This window comes from Dipodomys spectabilis, unplaced genomic scaffold (genome assembly GCF_019054845.1).
Source record: "Dipodomys spectabilis isolate Male_0828 unplaced genomic scaffold, ASM1905484v1 ptg000069l, whole genome shotgun sequence".
NCBI classification, from domain to species: Eukaryota; Metazoa; Chordata; class Mammalia; order Rodentia; family Heteromyidae; genus Dipodomys; species Dipodomys spectabilis.
This window is the reverse complement of record NW_024870746.1, coordinates 791164-814565: the sequence shown is the minus strand read 5'-3', so window position 1 is coordinate 814565 and position 23402 is coordinate 791164. Positions and strand designations below refer to the sequence as shown.

General features: G+C 42.3%; 1 protein-coding gene across 2 annotated transcripts; it reads left to right on the top strand.

Moving 5' to 3' along the window:
• The first annotated feature begins 6437 nt into the window (after positions 1-6437).
• Fcrla (Fc receptor like A) lies at positions 6438-20559 on the top strand. Of its 2 annotated transcripts, none has more exons than XM_042681828.1 (5): positions 6438-6568; positions 17388-17528; positions 18285-18551; positions 18950-19237; positions 20125-20559. In XM_042681828.1, the coding sequence occupies exons 1-5, from the start codon at positions 6490-6492 to the stop codon at positions 20406-20408; spliced, it is 1059 nt and encodes a 352-aa protein (XP_042537762.1). In that variant the 5' UTR covers positions 6438-6489; the 3' UTR covers positions 20409-20559. The 2 variants fall into 2 exon arrangements, with proteins under 2 accessions (XP_042537762.1, XP_042537761.1); XM_042681827.1 differs by having other exon boundaries at positions 18279-18551.
• The last annotated feature ends 2843 nt before the right edge of the window (positions 20560-23402 follow it).

Genomic DNA, 23402 nt, shown 5'->3' with positions numbered 1-23402 from the left:
ACTGAGCTCTCTGGGGTCTGTTTTTTGGTCAATGATAACTATCTTGGGAAGGTAGTAATGGATAGGGTGTGGGGAAGAAGAGTGATGAGGACTTGGAGTATCAGGTGAACATTCTCTCCAAATTGAGCACTTTTCTCTTCTTTTTTTGGGTGGGGTCCGGTTGTGGGGCCTGAACTCTGGGCCTGGGCGCTGTCCCTCAGCTCTTCAGCTCAAGGCTAGCGCTCTACCACTTGAGTCACAGCGCCACTTCCGGGTTTTTTCTTTTTTGCTTATGTGGTGCTGAGGAATCGAACCCAGGGCCTCATGCATGCAAGGCAAGCGCTCTACCACTAAGCCAACTCCCCAGCCCCTGAGCACTTTTCTTCTATGAACTGGTATTCTATTCTTTTCTTTTCTTTTTAGTGTAGATCCTGGGGCTTGAACTCAGCCTGGGTGTTGTCCCTGAGCTTTTGTGCTCAAGGATAGCACTCTACCATGTAAGCCACATTTCGACATCTGGCTTTTTAGATGGTTAATTAGAGAGAAGAGTTTCTTCCTCAGGCTGGCTTTAAACTACTATCCTCAGATCTCAACCTCTTGAGTAGCTAGGATTACAGACATGAGTCACTGGTACCAGCTGAACTGGTATTGTTCCATGCCTTCTTTTTTTTCCTCCTATGGTAATCAAAATGATCATTTTGCTTTATTATGTCAGACTTTAGATGAGTGTCTGTGAGGAATGTTTTCTGCTTCCAGAGGATATGATCTCAGAGAAGCCATTCAAGACAGGTTAAAATAGGACTTCTGGCTTAGTTGGGGAGCAGGTCTAGTGAATGCCCTTGAGTTGGCTTCATCTCAGATCATTGTGAAACATTTTTTTATTTTTTTATTGTGAAAATACTGTACAGAGGGGTTACAATTACATGGGCAAGATAATGAGTACATTTCTTATCAAGCAATGTAGCCTCCTCCATTTGAAACATTTTTTGCATTCAGGAATTTTTAGCTTTTTTTGTTGAGATGTGCCCATAGATTTCTATGATACTTGTTATGGCTGTACAATCAGATATGCATATATGCTATAAGCATATATGAAGAAGGGATATTATTTGCATTTATTGGATTATCAAAGGCTTTCACAGCTTGTCCTTTTTAATTTCTTGTTCATATAAAATACTTCGACTATTCTATAGTTATAGTATATGTTTCTTGATTTAAAAATTGTTTAGCAGCAACTTCTCTCCTTATATGTAGATCATTTTACTGCACTAATGAAATACTGTTTTATAAAGCTACAATGTAGATGAGCAGAGAAGAAAACATTAGGTCACCCATGATGCACAAACCAGAAATAATGAAGGCTAACATTTATCAATCCACATTCCTGTGTGGTAATTGCTCACATTATATACTTTTATGTGCTCATAAAACACTTGGGCAGGCAGGTGTTGGTGTCTCATACCTGTAATCCTAGCTACTCAGGAGGCTGAGATCTGAGGATCAAGGTTTGAAGCCAGCCTAGGCATGAAAATCTATGAGACCCTTATCTCCAATTAGCCACCTGAAAATCAGAAATGGAACTGTAGCTCTAAGTGGTAGAATGCTAACCTTGAACAAAAAAGCTCAGGAACAGTGCCTATGACTGACAAAAACAACACAACAACAACAACAAAACCCACACTTGGGCAAAATTCACACTAATTGTAACCATATTGTTGAATTACTTTGTGTTATTCAGTAAGATTTGACGTATGGGTTATATTGAGTTTTCCAAAGTTAGAGCTCTTCATTTGTTTAGATAATAGAAATATTTATAGTGTATGAACTTGGTGCCTTTTTTGCAATAGATCTTTGACACTTATTTTTATTTCCTATCATTATTGACATGGTTAGGATTGGTGTGTGCGCAGCGTGCACCCACTCACACGCGAGCATGTGCACATCCACCCACATGTGTGCACTAGTGCTGGGACTTGAACTCAGGGCCTTCAGCTTAATCTTGACTTTCTTGCTCACAGATAGCTCTCTACTACTGGAGCCACATCTGCACCTGTGGTTTTTGCTGGTTAACTGGAGATCGATTCTTGCAGACTTTTTTTTTTTTTTTTTTGCCAAGGGCTGACTTAACTTTAATCCTCCAGGTCTCAGCCTTTTAAGTAGCTAGGATTATAGGCATAAGCCACCAGGGCCCATCTTATCTATTCTGTTTGAAGTCAATTTTGAAAGTTAGACATTTTATTTGTATGTCACTGCTGAATTTTCTTTTCTCTTTTTTTTTTTGGTATATATGTGCTCCTGCTTACATTCTCCCTTTTATTTTTAGTTTTGGGGGTTTGTTTATTTTACCAAGATGATTTAACTTGGAAATAACAGGAAACTCTGATTCAAATTGGCTTAAGCAACAAGGAAATATATTATCTCAGATAACAAAAAGTACAAAGACAGAGTGTCCCATTGTATTATAATATTGAGCCCATTTTCCTGCAATTCTCTAGGCACTGCCCTTGGGCTAGCAAGATGATGATAGCAAATTTTTTTGAAATAATTTTTTATTGTTGTAAAGGTGATATACAGAGGAGTTACAGTTACGTAAGTCAGATCAAGAGTACATTTCTTTTTGGACAATGTTACCCCTTCCCTTGAGCTCAGTGATAGCAGTCCTCAGAATTATATCAAGATAGCTAGTAAAAAAGGGGGCTAGTTTTTTCTTTTACCTGTCTCTTGAGAGTAAGGAAATTTTTCTTAGTATTCTTTCCATTCCTGAATCACTCACTAAAAAAGAGACTTAAGATGACCATAACTTACTCAGCATAGTCATGTCAAGGTGAAATGACTATTGAGAATGAACCACTTTATTCTAATCAGACTTACTATTTTATTGCTAATAAGCAAATAAAATATTATTGGTCTTATCATAAGCTTTTGGTTTATTGATCAAGTACTCTGCCTTTGTTTTCAAACAAACATGTTTTAAATATATATTTGTCTTTGGTCCAGATATGTGTTGTGTTTCTACCTTATTTAGATTTACTAATCATTATTTCTAAACTTCCTGTTTTCAAATAAATTTACAAAGGGCTTGAACCTTTTCCTTCTATTTCTGTTTTGGACATATGAGTTAGATGTTGTTGATTTGAATTTCTTTCTCTTCTTTCTTTCTTTTCTTTTTTTTTTTGTCAGATTAGCTAAGGGTTTAACAATCTTACTAATTTTTTGAAAGAATCAGCTTGTTTCATTGAATAGGTTTTTTGTTTGTTTTGGGGGTTTTTTTTGCTTCTATTAGATTAATTTCTGCCCTGATTTTTTTTTTTAACTATTTTTCTCAGTCTACTAGTTGTGGGTTTGATTTACTCTTCTTTTCTAGAAGATTTAGTTGCACTATAAGTTCATTTATTTGAGTACTTTAAAAAATGTAGACATTAGAGTTCTGGAATTTCCCCTCAACTCTGCTTTTGCTGTATTCTAGAATTCTGGTAGGAATGTCACATTCATTAGATTTTGTTATATACTCCTATCCATGTTGTTTTTAGACAGTTTACTACTTTAGTTTTATTTTCTTAATCCAATATTTACTTAGAGGGATTTTTTTGTTGCATTTATTTTGTCTTCAAGGAACATGGGCACTAAGTGGTTTTCTACTTTTTATTGCACATCAGTTGGTAAATATGGCCTGTATGAAGTAAGAGTGTGTGTGTGTGTGTGTGTGTGTGTGTGTGTGTAAGAATGTAAGTATATGTATGTCAAGACTGTGCTTGTATTTGTGTGTATGTATGTAGGTTCTAGATCTGTTTTGGTATGTGTCCCATGGCACTTAAAAACAATGTGTATTCTTGACTGAGGCTTGAACTCAAGATCTGGGATTTGTTCCTAAGCATCTTTGGTCAAGGCTAGCACTCTACCAGTTGAGCCACAGCTCTACTTCTGACTTTTTGGTGGTTAATTGGAAATAAGAGCCTCACAAACTTTTCTGCCCAGGATGGTTCTGAACCACATCCTCAGATATCAGCCTCCTGAGTAGCTAGGCTTACAGGTGTAAGCCACAGGTCTAGTCATTCTATCAGTTTTTGAGTATAGCTTTGAGTCTTCCAACTGTAGTTGTGGATTGGTCAAAATCTCTCTTTAGTTACATAACTTTTGCTCCACCTATTTTGCAGCCCTATTGTTTGATGAATTAAAAATTAGGGTGTTGTTTTTGGTGGACGGGCTTTTTAAAAATCATTACAAAAAGTGTCTTCTTATCTCAGGCACTTGTCTAGGCTGTGGCTGTCTACTTTATGTTTCTATAGGTGGTTGTATCTCAGTATTTTCTGGTGCTATTGCTAATATAGAAGTGTTTATTATCTAAGTGTTTCCAGTCAAACTAGGCTACATCCTTCCTTCTTGGTTCTTTGGCTAGAAAGAGCTGGCTTTTGCTTCCTTTTTTTGTTTGTTTGTTTGTTAAATTTGTACCTTTGGCATTTCTTGGTTGCTGGATTATATGTATGGATGCCTGGTGTGTGTGTGTGTGTGTGTGTGTGTGTGTGTGTGTGTGTGTGTGTGTGTGTGTGTGTGTGGGCACATCTTGAGGCTTGAATTCAGGGCCTGGGTACTCTCCCTGAGCTTTTTATCCCCCCCTCCCCCAAAGGCTGGTATTCTACCACTTGAGCCATTTGTGTGTGTGTGTGTGTGTGTGTGTGAGTGTGTGTGAGTGTGTGTGGTTAATTGGAGATAAGACTTGTCTGAACTTTCCTTCCCTGGATGGCTTTAACTGCAGTCCTCAGCTTCTTGAGTTGCTAGGATTACAGATATAAGCCACTGGAGTCTGGCCTTAAATTTAATTTTTATAAGGGTGACCTAGGCTTTTTTTTTTTGCTCTTCTGTAGCGTTTTTTTTTCTTTCTGTTTGTGGGGCTTGAACTCTTGGCTTGGGTGCTGTTCCTGCGCTCTTCAGCTCAAGGTAAGCACTCTACCACTTGAGCCACAGTGCCACTTCCAGTTTTCTAGTGCTTTATTGGAGATAAGAGTCTCATAGACTTTCCTGCCCAGGCTGGCTTTGAACCACGATCCTCAGATCTCAGTCTCCTGAGTAGCTAGGATTACAGGAGTGAGCCACCAGTGCCTGGTGCTCTTCTGAAGCTTCTAAGTTTATCATACTGCTTTGGCTGTAAGGCTTCTTGCCTTATTGCCTTCCCTCCCCCTCCTCCTCTTCTGCCACCCCCCCCCACACACACACACATAATCAACCACCCTTGGACTCCCTGGGGCCACTTGCACCAAACATATCATTTTCGTATAATGGAAAATTTATTCTAAATGCTTATTTTAGATTGAGGAAGATCTATCACTCATGCCCACAATGTTGAAGCAGCTGCCCTGATCTGTGGGTTTGCACAGATGAATGGTAACCCAGTCCCTGACTCTGCCTTTAAGTAAGACTGCCTGCCCCCATTTCTGATGGCTTGTCTCATATCCTCCTAAGAGCCTGCTGGGTGCAATGACAGGAGATGGGGTAGAGTGAGGCCCCTGTGAGAAAAGTCACAGGACCTCAGTATGACTCAAACAGGCTGCAGGAGCTTAAGATTGTTTCTGTACTTTCCCTATTGCCCTTATTCCCAGGTCTCCTCTAGTTTCTCAAGCTATATGATACCTCCTGTCTCTAATTTCTTCAGGATCATTGGCTTGAGCTTTGCTCATGAGCATGTACCTTGGCCTTTCTGCTGGGGCCTCTGGAAACTCATTTTCTTTCTTTTTTTAGCTTTTATCTTTTCCAGAGGATTCTTTCTGATCTGTATTCATATTCCCACTGAGATTGTTCTTTCTTTCTTTTTCTCCCCTCCACACCCCATCCTACGGCTTGTACTCAAGGCCTGGGCACTATCTCTGAGCTTCTTTTGCTCAAGGCTCGAACACTTGAGCCACAGAGACACTTCTGGCTTTTTTCTGGGTAGGTTATTGGAGATATGAGGCTCACAGACTTTCCTTCCTGGGCTGGCTTTGAACTGTGATCCTCAGATCTCAGCCTCCCGAGTAGCTAGCATTACAGGCATGAGCCATCAGCACCCGGCTTTTTCTTTTCTTTTTAAAATGCTGGTACTGGGACTCAGGGCTTCCAGGTCTTGCTTGCCTTTTTTTTTGCTCAAGGTTGATGCATGATCACTTTGGTCTTTTTTCTGTTTTTTGTTTTGTTTTTCCTTGATGGTAATTTCACTATGTAGCCCAGGTTGGGCTCTAACTCTTGATCCTCCTGTCTCCACCTTCCAAATGATAGGACTACAGGTGTTCACCACTATGCCTAGCTCTCTGAGGGATCTTTTTGAACAGCTGAGAATGCTAGCATTTCATCCCCAACCATAAGGATGCAGATGGCACTAGTACCAACCTAGCCAAATCTGATTGATAAAAGCCAATCACAAACGATGCCAGGTGCATGGAGATAAAACAGTTAGATTTACTTCCTCTTTTCTAATTTGAGAGGTTTCATATTGAAGAAAATCAGTGTGTTGGGGTTGCAAGAGACTTACATGTGGTTGCCATGAAGCCAATTTGTGTCCTTACATCCTGGGTCTTCTACATTTTGCTGTCTATACTCTGGGCAGCCCAGATGTTGCCATGTAAGTAATGTTTGAATGTTAGCATGTTAATGGTGCTATGTCTGACTTTTGGAAAAGACCTAAAGGACTTTGACCTTATCCTATCTGAGGTGGGATTTTCAAAAAGGCATATATAAAAGAGTCTGGTGCAGGAATGAATGGCTCTTGCTGAATGTTAAAATTTTCAGATCTTTTCTATCCTAAAAGTACCTTTAGCCAGCCTTCTTTAGCTACAATTTCTACTCTTTCATGATATGGTTTCTATCCTCTTCTCTCCCCTCCCTTCCCTTCTTTTTCCTTTCCTGCACTTTTATATCAAGTCTCTTCAGCTCTGCTATTTCTCTCTAAGCCTCACAACTTATGTGCTAATGAATCTCTATAACCTACAACTACATGTCAGATTCTTTCCTGTGCCCAAGGTTTTTTCTTTTCTTTTTTTCCTTTTTTTTTGGTGGGGGAAGGGGGGTCCGGTAGTGGGGCCTGAACTCTGGGCCTAGGTGCTATACCTCAGCTCTTCAGCTCAAGGCTAGCGCTCTACCACTTGAGCCACAGCGCCACTTCCGGCATTTTTTCTTTTTGCTTATGTGGTGCTGGGGAATCGAACCCAGGGCCTCATGCATGCAAGGCAAGTGCTCTACTACTGAGCCACCTTCCCAGCCCCAAGGTTTTTTTCTTATATTGCTACTTCCACCTGAAATGCTACCTCACTCTATGACCTAGATGCGCTTCTGGGCTCATCTAGGACAGCCTCCATGGGCTTTTCTTCCACAAACCTTTGAACTCTCAGTTCTGCCCCAATGATTGCCTATGTTACCTCTTATTTTCATGTTCTCTCTCATGATGAAATAATCTCTTCATATGTCTGTATATTCCACTGAACTGACAGATATTTGTGGGCAAGCTTAATGGTTTTGGGTTTTGTTTTGTGGCAAGAACTGCAGACATGAAATCAGATGCCCTGTGGGGTTTGTGTGTGTGTGTGTGTGTGTGTGAGTGTGTGTGTGTGGCGGGGGCAGGGGGTGGGGGGGGAGGGCGGAGGGGGATTGTGGGGCTTTTAACTCAGGGCCTGAGTGCTGTCTCTGAGCCTCTTCATGCTCAAAGCTAGAGCTCTACCACTTGAGCCACCGCACCACTTCCGGTTTTGAGTGGAGATAAGAGTCTCATGGGGACTTTTCTGCCTGGGCTGGCTTTGAACCATGATCCTTAGATCTCAACCTCCTGAGTAGTTAGGATTACAGGTATGAGCCACCAGTGCCCAGCTGCTCTGGCTTTAAGCCCCTTTTTTAGTTACTAACTCTACATTATTGACAGTCACTTTTTTTTTTTTTTTTTTTTTTTTTATTTTTTTATTGTAAAGCTACTATACAGAGGGTCACAGTTACATGAGTGAGGTTATGAGTACACTTCCTCTTGAACATTGTTACCCCCTCCATTGTTTTCCCCCTACCATCCCCTCCCTCCCTCCCTTCCCCGAGGTTCTTTTTTTTTTTTTTTTTTTTTTTGATTGTGATTAAATGATTACATAATTTCAAAGTCACAAGTTCATTCTAACTTCCCTGGAGCAAATTGTCTACCACAGTCTGTAATATATAACAGTGTTCACATGTTATATACCATATTTGTGATCAGCAGCATGAGGATATTTAGTAGTGGTTCAACCAGATGAGCGGGAGTTCTTTGTTTCTTAAGTCCTGTTAGTTTTGTCGTATCACTAACCTTTTGGATTTAGCATCCACTTATGAGGGAGACCATGTACCGTTTGTCTCTTCGTTCTTGGCTTACCTCGCTCAACATGATTCCTTCTAGCTCCATCCATTTCCCTGCAAATGCCATTATTTTGTCATTTCTAATGGCTGCATAATATTCCATTGTGTATAGATACCACAATTTTTGGATCCATTCATCTGTGGTGGGGCACCTAGGTTGTTTCCATATCCTAGCTATTGCGAACAGTGCTGCAATAAACATGGAGGTGCACGTGTCCTTGTATATTGGTTCCTGTTGTTCAGGGTAGATGCCTAGAAGTGTTATGACTGGGTCGTAAGGGAGGTCAATCTTTAGCTTTCTAAGGACCCTCCAGACTGCTTTCCAAAGTGGTTGTATAAGTGTACATTCCCACCAGCAGTGTAATAGGGTTCCTCTTTCTCCACATCCCCTCCAGCATTTGTCGTTGGCTGATTTGTGGATGTGGGACATTCTGACTGGGGTAAGGTGGTATCTCAGGGTTGTCTTTATTTGCATTTCCTTCACCACCAGGGATGATGAACATTTCCTCATGTGTTTCTTTGCCATTTTTATTTCTTCATTTGAGAAGTCCCTCTTTAGTTCCCTTGCCCATTTAGTAATTGGTTTGTTAGGTTTGGGAGGGATTAGTTTCTTGAGTTCCCTGTATATACAGGATGTTAACCCCTTGTCTGATATATTGCTGGTAAATATTTTTTCCCAATTAGTTGGTTGTCTTTCTAGCTTAGTTGCGATAGATTTAGCTGTGCAGAAGCTTTTTATTTTAAGGTAGTCCCATTTGTCGAGTCTCTCTCCAACTTGTTGTGACCCTGGGACTCTGTTCAGGAAGTTCCTTCCTGTGCCTATTAGTTCAAGTGTCTCTCCTACTCTGTCCTGCAGTAGTTTCAGAGATTCAGGTTTAATGTTAAGGTCTTTAATCCATTTTGAGTTGATGTTGGTGCATGGTGATAGGCTGGGGTCCACTTTTAGTTTTCTGCATGTGGCTGCCCAGTTTTCCCAGCACCAGCGGTTGAAGAGGCTGTGTTTCTTCCATTGTATGTCTTTGGCTCCTTTGTCGAATATCAGCTGGCTGTAGGCCTGTGGATTTATATCTGGATCTTCTATTCTGTTCCATTGGTCTTCGGGTCTGTTTTTGTGCCAGTACCATGCTGTCTTTGTGATTATAGCTCTGTAGTAGAGTTTGAAGTTCGGCATGGATAGCCCTCCCATATTGTCTTTATCCCCTAGAATTGTTTTGGCTATTCTAGGTCTTTTGTTGTTCCATATAAATTTTTGGACTGTTTTCTGTATTTCAGTGATGTACGTCATTGGGATTTTAATAGGAATTGCATTGAATTTGTATATTAATTTTGGAAGTATCACCATCTTTACTATATTAAGTCGGCCTATCCAGGAGCATGGGAGGTCTTTCCATTTCCTAGTGTCTTCTGCAATTTCTTTCTTTAACTTTTTATAGTTCTCATTAAATAGTTCTTTTACATCTTTGGTTAGGTTAATTCCTAAATATTTTATTTTTTGGGAGGTTATTGTGAATGGGGTTGCTCCCTTTATTTCCCTCTCTTCCTGTGCGTTATCAGTGTATAGGAAGGCAACTGATTTTTGTGGGTTTATTTTGTATCCTGCTATTTTGCCGAAGTGACTTATGATTTCTAAAAGTTTGGGGATGGAGTTTTTGGGATCGTGGAGGTATAGTATCATGTCGTCTGCAAAAAGGGATAGTTTCACTTCTTCTTTCCCTATGCGGATCCCTTTAATGTCTTTTTCTTGCCTTATTGCCCTGGCTAAGGGTTCTAGGACTATGTTGAAGAGGAGTGGAGACAGTGGACATCCTTGCCTTGTTCCTGTTTTTAGGAGGATTGGTTGTAGCTTTTCCCCATTAAGTATAATATTGGCTATTGGTCTGTCATAAATGGCTTTTATTGTTTTTAGAAATGTTCCTTCTATTCCTATTTTCTCCAGAGCTTTTAGCATGAATGAATGTTGAATTTTATCAAAGGCCTTTTCTGCATCTGTGGCGATAATCATGTGATTCTTGACCTTGGCTCTGTTGATATGCTGGATTACATTTATTGACTTACGTATGTTAAACCATCCCTGTGTCTCTGGGATGAAGCCTACCTGATCATAGTGTATTATTTTTTTTATGTGTTTCTGGATTCTGTTAGCTAGAATCTTGTTAAGGATCTTTGCATCTGTGTTCATCAAGGAGATTGGCCTGTAATTCTCCTTTTTGGTTGGGTCTTTGCCTGGTTTGGGGATGAGTGTGATATTGGCTTCGTAGAATGAGTTTGGGATAGCTCCCTCCTTCTCTGTTTCTCTGAAGAGCTTGAGGAGTATGGGTATTAGTTCTTCTTTAAAGGTCTTATAGAATTCTGCTGTGAATCCATCTGGTCCTGGGCTTTTTTTTGTTGGAAGACTTTTGATAGCTTCCTGTATCTCATTATAGGATATTGGCTTATTTAATTGGTTAACTTCTTCTTTGCTCAGTTTGGGCAACTTGTATTTCTCTAAAAATGCATCCATTTCCGCCAGATTTTCTTCCTTTAGAGAGTATAGCTTTTGAAAGTAGTCTGTTAGAATTGTTTGGATATCTTGGGTACGTGTTGTGATGTTTCCCGTGGCATCCCTAATCCTATTAATATGGGTTTCCTCTCTTCTTTTTTTAATTAATCTTGCCAACGGGCCATCAATTTTGTTTATTTTTTCAAAGAACCAGCTTTTTGTTTGGTTTATTTTGGTTATGGTTTTCTGATTTTCTAATTGGTTAATCTCTGCTCTCAATTTGGTTATCTGGCTTCGTCTAGTAGCTTTAGGTCCCATTTTTTCTTGTTTTTCTAGCTGTTTTAGTTGCAACATGAGATTATTTACTTGGTCTGTCTCCATTCTCTTGATGTGGGCACTGAGGGCAATAAATTTGCCCCTCAGGACTGCTTTTGCTGTGTCCCACAAGTTTCTTTGTGAGGTGTTTTCATTTTCATTGAGTTCTAGGAAATGCTTTATTTCTTCTCTGATCTCTTCTGTTACCCAGGCCTTGTTAAGGAGTGTGCTGTTCAATTTCCATGTATTAGAGAAATTTCTGCGGTATGCTTTGTTATTGAGAGCTAGCTTGATTCCACTGTGGTCAGATAGGATACAGGGGATTATGTCGATCCCTTTGTATTTGCTTAAGTTCCTTGAATGAACTATGATATGGTCTATTTTGGAGAAAGTTCCATGAGCTGCTGAGAAGAATGTGTACTGTGTTGTTTTAGGGTGAAATACTCGGTAGATGTCAGTTAATTCCGCTTGAAGTATGGCCTCACTTAATTCGGTAGCCTCTTTGCCAATCCTCTGGTTGGTAGACCTGTCCTTTGGTGAGAGTGGGGTGTTAAAGTCTCCTAGTATTATCGTATTGGGATCTATTTTATTCTGTAAGTTTGAGAGCATTTGTTTAACATATCTGGGTGCACCGATATTTGGGGCATATAAGTTGATGATGGTTATATCCTCCTCTTGGATTGTTCCCTTTATTAATATGTAATGTCCGTCCTTGTCTTTCTGTACTGATTTTAATGAAAAGTTTATTTTGTCAGATATCAGGATAGCTACACCTGCTTTCTTATTGGGGGAATTTGATTGGTAGATCCTTTTCCACCCCTTCACTCTGAGTTTGTTTGTATGTTTGGCTGAGAGGTGGGTCTCCTGAAGGCAACAGATGGATGGGTCTTGTTTTCTGATCCAGTCCTCAGTTCGTTTTCTTTTAATTGGCGAATTCAGCCCATTTATATTAAGAGAAAGTATAGAGAGATGCATTGTTGTCCCTGCCATTCCGTTTTCCTAAGTTTTTCTTCTTTCCTTTCCTCCTGTGCTTGCTCAGTTAGACTTTGAGTAATGCCTGTTTGGGGCAGGTCCCAGTTCCTGGTTGCTTTCTTCAGGTTGTGTCCCCCCTCTTAGAATTCTTTGTAATGCTGGCTTAATGTTTATGTATTCATTTAGTTTTTCTTTGCTATTAAAAGTTTTCAGTTCTCCATCGAATGTGAATGCTAGCTTTGCCGGGTATATCAGTCTGGGTTGGCAGTTATTGGCTCTCAGGGCTCGTATGGTGCTTTCCCAGGCTTTTCTTGCATTCATTGTTTGTGTGGAGAGATCTGCAGTGATTCTAATTTTTTTCCCGTTGTAGTATAGCTCCTTCTTCATTTTTGCTGCATGCAGGATTGTTTCCTTATTATTCAGATCCATCATTGTTACTATTATGTGCCTAGAAGTGTTTCTCCTGGGATCTTGCTTGTTGGGTGTTCGATAAGCTTTTGTGATGTAGTTAAGATGGTCGTTTTTGAGGTGGGGAAAATTTTCATTGACTATCTTGTTAAATAGGTGTTGCATTCCCTTGCTCTGGAATTCCTCACCTTCGTCCACTCCGATTATGCGAAGGTTAAATTTTTTAGCATTATCTGCTTGCTCTTGAATTTCCCTTTGGTTTAATTTGAGTGATTTTTCCATATCTGTCACTTTTTGGTCCAGTTGGTGTATTCTGTCTTCTGTATCTGACACTCTACCTTCCATTTCATTCACTCTGTTGACCGTGGCTTCTATTGTGGTTTGCATGGTGGAAATGGATCCCTTTATGGATTCAATGTTGGTTCTCAGAGTACTGATCTCACCTCTCAATGAGGTGATATCAGTATGCATTACCTCTAATTTGGCGTTTATCTCACTTCTTACTGAGGTTTGTGCAGCTTCTATTTTTGCATCCAATTTTTGTTTGATATCCTGTATATCTTTTGATAGTTCATCCTTGTGCTCTTTCAATTTCTGATCCATTTCTCGCTTTATTTCTTGAGTCATTGCCTCCAGCAACCCTTGGATGTAGTTTTTGTCTTCCATTCCTGCTTTGCTCCCACTGGGGCTCTCCCCTGCGTGGCTGCTGGCTTTTGAGGTGAGCTTGCTGTCCTGGGTAGTGGTAAACCTTGTGATTTTTCTCTGTGATTTTCGCATGGGGGTTCAGGAGACTGCTCTTCAATCTTGTTTTGGTGTGTCTGTCTTTGCTTGGTTGCTGATTCTCTATTGGTAGAGAGAGTCTGTGTCTGATCTGGATTCTGTTGGGAGCCTATTTCCAGCTGCTATTCACTTAGGATTCTCAGCTCTCTGCTGTAGCAATTCCCGCCTTTGGAAGGGTTGAGCAGCCTAGACTGCTTGTGTTTGCTCCTGCGGGTGCTCTTGGGAAGATCAGATGCTCTGGATGCACTCTCCCAAATACTGGAGTCTGCTATGGGCTCCTGATGTGTTTTTGTTTGTTTGTTTTGGGCTGGTTGTGGGCTTGAACTCTAGGTTTGGGTGCTGTCCCTCAGCTCTTCAGCTCAGGGCTGGCACCCTACCATTTGAGCCACAGCCCCACTTCTGACCCTTTTTGCTTTGTTCAGGCGCCGGTCCCCTGGCCTGGTTCCGGCCCCAGCCTGGAGCGCGCTCGTTAGGCCTGTGCTAATGTGTATACCACCTTGGTTATGCAGCCTGGAGGACACAGTTCAAATTTCTTCTACTGTTGGTAGTCTTGACCCAGGGGCACTGTTCCTGGCTTGAGCATTTAAGCTCCCTTCCCGGGGCGCTCTTGCTCTGGCCTGGCCAGCAGAGTGTGCTCCACCGGCTGGTGGGGCTCTCGAACAGTTCCCAGTTTTAGTGGGTCCTGTGGTCCGGGTGTTGGGGTAGGGAGTCTAGGTCAGGGTCTGGGGATTCCCTCCAGCTCTGGTCTCCCTTGATGGATTCCCTGTCCCCTGATGGGTACTCACCCTGTAGGTCGTCAGTTGTTGTTGCAGTCGGTCAGTTGTTGTTGCAGTCCGAGTTCAGTTGGGGTGGTTGCGGGCTGGGTTGGGCGGCCCCCCGCCGGGTCGTTGCGATCGCGATTGGGCGGGTGGTCTGCGGACAGGTCCCTTCGTGGCGCTGCTGGTGCCGGGCGGCTTTGGCGGGATGGAGCCTCTCCGCTCCGGTGGAGAGTGATGGGTGGGGTGGGATCCTCCTGGAGACTCCCGGCTGGTAGGTTTCTCTGTTCCTGGCGATCCGCTGTTCTGCAATCCGGTACCTGGTGATCTGCAAGCAGCCCCCTGTGTCTCTGTGGCTCCGGCAGCCCCTGCCGGGCCGGCTGGCCGGCGGCTTGGCGCACTGCCGCGCGGCCAGTAAAGGTTGGGGGAGGGGTCTTCGCTCTTCTCTGTTCTGAAATTCTTCTTTTCCTCTCTTTCTTTTTTTGTTATTTTCCACCTCTGGTTTTTCTCTGAGTGTTCGTCTTTTTGTTGTTGTCGGTCTCTTGGGGAGATTAAAGGTTGGAACTCGAACTCTCTTTTTGGTTGGAGAGAGCTGTGGCGTTTCCCTACTGCCCCGTCGCCATCTTGAGAACTCCCCCCCTGACAGTCACTTTTAATATCTCTAAATTTAGTTTTTTTCCCTTGTAAAATGAATGATAACACTTACCAATAAGGCTTATTGAGTGAAAATGCCTGTATCCAACAAAGTTATATGTAATATATATGTGCGGAATATATATGAATGTATGTGGGTGCATGTATATATTAATTTATTTTGTTTATGGTGCTGAGAGTTGAACTTCTGGTTGGTATTGAACATGCTAGGCAAGTGCTCTGATGAATGCCTCCAGCCATATTTTTATTTTTATTTGTGTGCTGTCCTTGAGCTTGAACTCAGGCCCTGGGAACTGTCCCAGAGCTTTGGTGCTTATGGCTAGTGCTCTATCACTTGAACCACAGTTCCACTTCCGGGTTTTTTTGGGGGAGGTGGTTAATTAGAGTTAAGAGTCTCATGGACTTTCTTGCTCTGGCTGGCTTCAAACCAGGATCCTCAGCTCTTGGCCTTCTGAAAACTAGGATCACAAGCATGAGCCACCAGTGTCCACCACTCTAGTTTCATTTTATTTTATTTTATTTTATTATTGTAAAGATACTATACAGAGGGTTACAGTTACATGAGTGAGGTAATGAGTACACTTCCTCTTGAACATTGTTACCCCCTCCATTGTTTTCCCCCTACCATCCCCTCCCTCCCTCCCTTCTCCGAGGTTTTTTTTTTTTTTTGATTGTGATTAAGTGATTACATAATTTCAAAGTCACATGTTCATTCTAACTTTCCTGGAGCAAATTGTCTATCACAGTCTGTGATATATAACAGTGTACACATGTTATACACCATACATGTGATCAGCAGCATGGGGATATTTAGTAGTGGTTCAACCAGATGAGCGGGAGTTCTTTGTTTCTTAAGTCCTGTTAGTTTTGTCGTATCACCTAACCTTTTGGATTTAGCATCCACTTATCAGGGAGACCATGTACCGTTTGTCTCTTCGTTCTTGGCTTACCTCGCTCAACATGATTCCTTCTAGCTCCATCCATTTCCCTGCAAATGCCATTATTTTGTCATTTCTAATGGCTGTATAATATTTCATTGTGTATAGATACCACAATTTTTGGATCCATTCATCTGTGGTGGGGCATCTAGGTTGTTTCCATATCCTAGCTATTGCGAACAGTGCTGCAATAAACATGGAAGTGCACGTGTCCTTGTATATTGGTTCCTGTTGTTCAGGGTAGATGCCTAGAAGTGGTATGACTGGGTCGTAAGGGAGGTCAATCTTTCTAGTTTCATTTTAAAAAGCAAAAACTGAGAGAAGGCTGAGTTTAGTTGAGTGACAGTAGAGGAATTGAAAATATTAGCAGAGTAATGAAGAGGGGATATGAGGGAATTTTTTAAAATAATTTTTTATTGAGATTGATTACATAAATTTCACAAATTTCACAGTATTGTGGGATAGTGATACTTAGTTAAAGTGACAAGATATGAGAGAATTTTAAGAAAGCATTTGGTATGGTATGGTAGGAACTGGGAAGCAGAGTTAAGCACAGGAACTTACCAAATCAAAGAAGAATCCAGGGCCACTGGAAATGGAAGGAAACAAAGGTAAGTGGGACAGAAGAGGATGGAGTAAAAGTGAAGTATACATGGATGGCCATATGGCTGCAAGAGGGAGAGCGGGATAAAAGGGGAACAAGGAGTGGTCACAGAGAAGCCAGAAATGTTATTTAATTTGCTCTGGTCAATTATAGACATTCTTTTTTTTTGGTTGGTCGTGGGGCTTGAACTCTGGGCTTGGGCACTATCCCTCAGCTCTTCAGTTCAAGGCGAGCTCTCTACCACTTGAGCTACAGCGCCACTTCCGGTTTTCTGGAGATAGGAGTCTCACGGTCTCTCCTGCCCGGGCTGGCTTTGAACTGCGATCCTCAGATCTCAGCCTCCTGAGTAGCTAGGATTACAGGCGTGAGCCACCAGCGCCCGGCTAGTGGTTTACTGGAGATAAGAGTCTCACAGACTTTCCTTGCCTGGGCTGGCTTTGAACCATGATCCTCAGATATCAGCCTCCTGAGTCGCTAGGATTATAGGTGTGAGTCACCAGCGCCGGGCTTATAGACATTCTTATCTCCAACTAGCCAGCAAAATGCTGGAGTGGAGATGTAGCTCTCATTGTAGTCTTAAGTTCCTTGGTATGGCATACACACATAAAAAAACAAATAAGGTAGAGAACATATTGGAAATTGCTGGCTGGGTTTGTGGCTGTCTTTGGCCTCTGTTTTTCTTCAATAACAACTGGATGCCATTCTCTGTCCAACCTCTTCCCTCAACCACATTTCTTATACAGCATCTGGAAACAATGAACCAAGGTCCAGACTATCCTTCTGAAGATCCCTAGGGGTTTTCTTGTAAAGGAATCCTTGGTATCTTCCTATTCTCACTCTGAAAAGAATGGTTCTGGACTGGGAAGATAGCTCAGTGGTAGAGTGCTTGCCTTGCATGCATGAGGTCCTGGGTTTGATTCCTCAGTGCCACATAAGCAGAAAAAGCCAGAAGTGGTGATGTGGCTCAAGTGGTAGAGTGCTAGCCTTGAGCTGAAGAGCTGAGGGACAGCGCCTAGACAGAGTTGAGGCCCAACGACTGACCAGAAAAAAAAAAAAGAATGGTTCTCCTGGGAGAGGGGAGGAACCCTTGTGAAAGGCCATTTCCTCCTCTCACCTTTCTCTAAGTTTCAACATCATTTTCTGGTTCTTCCTGGACCATGCCTCTTCAGCTGCCAGTTTTGAGACCACTCTGAAATGTGAAGAAACTGTCAGTACCAGAGAGAGCAGCTGTCACCCTGATGATGAGACGACCCACCCAAGGAAAGCTGGCTACACTTTCAGTGAACCCTTTCATCTGATTGTGTCCTATGGTGAGGTTCTGGGAAGACCTGCCTAGTATCTAAAAGCCCTCCTTAGCCCCACAGCTCACTAGGAAAGTGCCCTTCAGGAAGTTGTCCATGAGTGGAGTTAATTTCTTCCCCAGCTTCAGGCCCCAGAAGTCAAGATGTCCTCAGTTCTAGGCCCTAGAGAATTTATTCCACATTCCTCACCAAGTCAGTCATGGAGGTAGGAGACAGGCTAAGGAAATGTGGTGAGAAACTCAAAACTCTAGCTTCCAGCTGGAAGCAAAGAATTATTTCATAGTTACAGATAAGTCTTGGAGTAGAGGGGGAGACAGAAGAAGGTCTTTGTCATTGCTTGGGAAAGTTCAAGAGACAGGGACCACTGAGATAGGTAATTTAGAGGCAGGAATTAGCAGGATGTTGGTGGCTCATGTCTGTAATCCTCGCTGAGTACTCAGAAGGCTGGCACATGATTCATAGTCCGCCCTGCCAGAATAGTCCCTGAGACTCTCATCTTCAATTAACCAGCCAAAAGGTAGCAGTGGAGGTATGGATCAAGTGGTAGAGCTCCAGCCTTGAGTAAGTGCAGCAAGATCAAGAGACCCTGAGTTCAAGCCCTAGTACAGACAAACAGACACACCCACACATACCCACATACCCCCCCACAACACCCCAAGGGGGAATTATCTGGACCTTCAAAGTTTAGGGGAGCCTGTTGTGTACGTGACTGGAGGGCTCCAAAGGAGAGCACCGATGACATTCAGCTCTTGCTCTGGGCTACAGACTGGCTGATCCTCCAAGGTCCAGCTGCACCCATATTTGAAGGAGACCCATTGGTTCTTCGCTGCCAGGCCTGGCAAGACTGGCCATTGACTGAGGTCACCTTCTACCGAGATGGCTCAGCCCTGGCTCTACCTGGACCTAACAAGGAATTCTCCATTGCTTTGGTGCAAGAGGCAGACAGTGGGTACTACCACTGTAGTGGCATCTTCAGAAGCTCGGCTCTAGGGAACCCAGAAACAGCATCCACTGTGGCTATCACAGTCCAAGGTGAGAACTAGAAGCAGCTTTGTGACTGCAGAATTGACAGATGAGGGAAGTGGAAATTGTCTTTCCTTGACCTAGAGGTGGAAAAATCATTGAAGCCTGAAGGAGAGGGTGCTGGCAAATGCCCAGGTTGGGTTTCAGGAGGGGTAAAGTCTCAGCAAGGCCTTTTCAGGCCATTTAGCTCCACTCAGAGTCTAGTGTGTTGTGTCTACCACCCAGATTTCTACTGCCTGATATTTACACATTGGGTATCTAGTTATTAAGTTTAAATAGAACCTTTCTAACAGAGCCCATTTCTGATGAAAATGAGAGAGGCCGTGTGACAAGGGGTACCTTGCCTTCCTTTCATGGATCTATCTAAGATATGGCTGACCTCTTCTCCCCTGGCTTCTTTCCCCTAGAACTGTTTCCAGCCCCAGTTCTCACAGCCTTGCTCTCTGCTGAGCCCCAAGAGGGAGGTCCAGTGACCCTAAGCTGTCAGACAAAGCTGTCCCCACAGAGGTCAGCTGCCCATCACCTCTTGTACTCCTTCTACAAGGATGGAAGGATACTTCGCAGCAGGGGCCTCTCCTCAGAATTCCAGATCCCCACAGCTTCAGTAGAGCACTCTGGGTCCTACTGGTGTGAGGCAGCCACTGATGATGGCCAAGTCTGGAAACACAGCCCAGAGTTGGAGATAAGGGTACAGGGTAAGTTAATGTGTATGTGTCTGGTGTGTGTGTATGTGTGTGTGTGTGTGTGTGTGTGTGTGTGTGTGTGTGTGTGTGTGAAAATGAGGAGAGGGAACAGGATAACTAGATCTATCAGCTAGAGTTTGGAGTAAATAGGTAAAGAAGAGACACAGGAGAGCAGGAACAGACCAGAGTCCCCAGTGATGGAAGAGATCACAGAGAATATCTCCTTTAGGCCAACTTCACTTGAACCAACCCCACAAGTAATACCATCCTGAAAAGGAGGTGGCTCAGGGACTAGCACAGATGCTCCCCAAAAGCTCAAGGCTGGTACAAGGATGAGGAATTAGACATTTCATATACTAGATACCACAACCATGCTTCAGAGAATACGAGCCTACTTGAGAAAAGGAGAAACTGGTTAATAGTAATTGCTGTCTAATCATGAAGCCTCATCTCTAAAGATTGTCAAATACAGATAGCCAAGTTTCAGATTAAAATTTATTTATTTATTTATTTATTTTTTGGTCGGTCGTGGGGCTTGAACTCTGGGCCTGGGCGCTGTCCCTCAGCTCTTCAGCTCAAGGCAAGTGCTCTACCACTTGAGCTACAGCGCCACTTCCGGTTTTCTGGTGGTTTATTGGAGATAGGAGTCTCACGGTCTCTCCTGCCCAGGCTGGCTTTGAACCGCGATCCTCAGATCTCAGCCTGAGTAGCTAGGATTACAGGCATGAGCCACCAGCGCCCGGCTCAGATTAAAATTTAGATAAGAAGAGACACTATAGTCCATAAGTCCCTGTTGCCATTGAACCCTACAATCACTTCCAGATTATAGGAAAGAGTGATGAAGACAGGTGTCAGAGTTACACTTTACTCTTAGGTATGCCTCCTGTTCTATAATCTAGGTCCCTCCAGCTCTACCACATCCTCTACCTGGAATCCAGCTCCTCAGAAACAAGCTGCTCCAGCAACATCTCCAAAGAAGCCCTCTGAGCCTCTACCTCCACTGCCTACCTCCACTTCTGAGCACGCAGGCTTCTCCTCTCCAGACCCTCATCTGCATCACCAAATGCGCATTCTTCTCAAACACATGCAAGATGTAAGGGTTCTCCTTGGTCACATGGTCATGGAGCTAAGGGATTTGTCTAGATCCCTGAAGTCTGGGATCACAAAGGCTCCTGACAAATAAAAGTACACTATTCACCCACAATGTGGCTCAATCATTCCCAATACCAGCTGTTGTTGTCCTGAGCATCAACACTGTTTTATATGTCCCAGCATTTTGTTAGAATAATGGAGATGGGCAAATATAAATAAATATGTATAGAGTGATCATGGAAGTTCAGCTGTAATCGTGCATTCTTTTTAACTTGGCAATGTAAATCTGCTCTCTTTAGATAAGGAATTTCCTTCTGTTGCCCATAGAATTTAAAAAAAGCAGTGGAGGTGTATTTAGTAAGCTAGTATCTACTGTAGGCAACTTCTCCCCACCCCCAGAAGACATTTAGTATTGTCCCCTGGACATTTTGTCCTTACCAGGGTGAGGGGGTTGTGTGCTATTAGCATTCAGTAGTTCAAGACATTTATCAACCAAGGATGTTGTTGTCTGTTCTATATGACAGGGCAGCCCTTTCCTACAACAGAAGATTTTCTGTCCCAAAATGTCTGTGGTGCTAAAATTGCAGCAACCTCAGCCTAATGAAAACCAGGTGTACCACTGGGAGTTTCTTCACATTTAAATTAGTCTTCCCTTCCCATATTCTTTAGCAAGTCATGCATTACATGGTAGCATTTGGTTGGTCATATGATCTGAATGTTTTTGTCTCCCCAAAATTCATATGTTGATTCCTAACCCTGGATGATGGTATTAGGAAGTGAGACTTTGTGGAGATGATTAGGCATGAGGACAGTGTTATTCTGATCAGTGATAGTGTTCTTAGAAAAGAAACCACACAAAACTGGCTTGTTCTTCTGCCATGTAAGCATACAGCTAGAAAGTATTCTTGATGAATCAGAAACTGAGCCCTTGCCAGATACAGAATCTGTTGGATCATCTTAATTTTAGACTTCTTAAGCTCTAGATCTGTGAAAATAAATTTCTGTTCTGCTGTTAATAAGCTACTTTCTGCCCAAGTTAGCCTGGAAACTCCATCCTCCCAGCCCCTGACTTCCTAGGAGCTGGGATGACAGACATGAGCTGCCTGCTAGTTCATAGTATCTTTTCAGCAGCTACAAAAGAATAGAGCAGTTGGCCTCTGCTACATGATCAAATTTAGGCCAACTGTGTTGGTGAAAGCCTGTAGTTCTAACACTGACAGGACTGAGAAAGGAGGATCACTTGAGCCTAGGAATTTGAGACCAACTTGGCAAGATAGTAAAACCTCATATGAAAAATAGTTCACCTAACAATATTTGCTGAATTTCTTTAAATAGTAAAGAAATGGAGAATTAAAATTCAGGTGTGTCTGGAGGAATTTTAGAAGGAAGAAAAGATCCACTTGGGGAAAATTTAGGGGAGATTCTAGATGAACTGGGCAGGTCTTGAAACAGCACAATGAAATAGTGTGCTCTGGACTCTTTAGGAACCTTTTAAAATTATTGTTATTAATTTACTTTTTTGTTATTATAGAGGTTATGTACAGAGGGATTACAATTACATGAGTCAGATAATGAGTTCATTTCCTTTCATACAGTGTCTTCTGTTCCCTCATTCTTTCCCAGACCCTCCCCCACATCTCTACCCATGAGTTGTATAGTGCACTTTCAGCAGTGTCCAGTGAGTTCCACTGCTGCACTTTTTCACCCTTTTCCCCTAGAGTTCTGTACCCTCCCCCCAACCCTTCCAAAGATATACATGTGAATACACCATACATATGGTAAAGAATCATCAAAAAATAAAAAAAACTAAGCTGGGTGCCAGTGGCTCACACCTGTAATCCTAGCCACTCAAGGAGGTTGAGATCTGAGGATCGCGGTTCAAAGCCAGCCCAAGCAATAAACCACCAGAAAACTGGAAGTGGTCCTGTGGAATAAGTGGTAAAAAAGCTGAAAAGAAGAACTGAAAAGCTAAGGGACAGCACCCAAGCCCAGAGTTCAAGCCCCACAACCAACAAAACAAACAAAAAACCCTAAAAATTAAAAAAATAGAAAACAAAACAAGAAAAGACAGGTCTATTGTTTCCATATAATAGAGTTCATTTTGATATATATGTTATTTTATATAAATATGAAGAGGCACTTAGGCATTGTGCCTCTGTATTTCTCTCCTATGACTATCCTCTTTTGGTCTCACTGTGTGTATCTAGAATCCTGTATAATTTGTCATATCCTAGTGTGTTTTAGATCTAATTTCCACATATCAGAGAGAACATGCATCATTTGTCTCTCTGAGCTTGGCTTACCTCACTTCACATGACTTGCTCTAGTTCCATCTAGTTCCTAGCAAATGACATTATGTTATTCTTTCTAATGGCTGTGTAAAATTCCATTGTTTTTAGGTACCACACTATTTTGGATCCACTCATCTATTGTGGAGCATCTGGGTTGTTTTCATATCTTGGCTGTTGTGAATAGTTCAGCAGTCTTTAGAAACTTTCCTATTGTGTTGTAAAGAACAAATTCTGAGCCCTGTCTATTAATGAACTCTGAGGCTAGTTCTCGAGATTTCCAAGGATGACAACTGCATAGCACACGAGTAGTGTAGTCAGATATCTTCTGGGATCTAGTAACAGACTGAAATATATGCTCTGGCAAAGAGAAGTAAAAATAGAGTTCATTTATTCAGGGAATAAAGGGAAGCTAACAGCTGTTTTACATTATTATGACCTGGTACAGAAGTCAGACCACTGGAGCAGGCCATGGCTGGTATGGGGAGCTTTACACTGATCTTAAGTTGCAGGGTCAGGCAAGATGCCAAGAAGCACGGGAGCAGTGCTTGGCATGGGCACTACTAAAGTAGACTTTTAATCATCTCTGCTCCCACATCTAGTTTTCTTTCTACCCTATTCCTGGGTATTCTGTCTAATACTTCCCCATTTTTTTAGACCTACATGTTTACCTCCTTATTTATTTATTATTATTATTATTTTATCAAAACCTGCTTCTGGGGGTTAGGGATATAGCTTAGTAGTTAGTGCTTGCTTAGAATGTGCAAGATTCTGAATTTGATTCTGAGCACCAGAGG

Bases quoted from the DNA above. Each gene is read 5' to 3' on its own strand.
- Fcrla (XM_042681827.1), top strand. From the start codon at position 6,490: ATGAAGCCAATTTGTGTCCTTACATCCTGGGTCTTCTACATTTTGCTG. The intron at 6,569-17,387 runs GTAAGTAATGTT...ATGCCTCTTCAG, and splicing joins GGCAGCCCAGATGTTGCCAT to CTGCCAGTTTTGAGACCACT. The intron at 19,238-20,124 runs GTAAGTTAATGT...TCTATAATCTAG, and splicing joins GTTGGAGATAAGGGTACAGG to GTCCCTCCAGCTCTACCACA.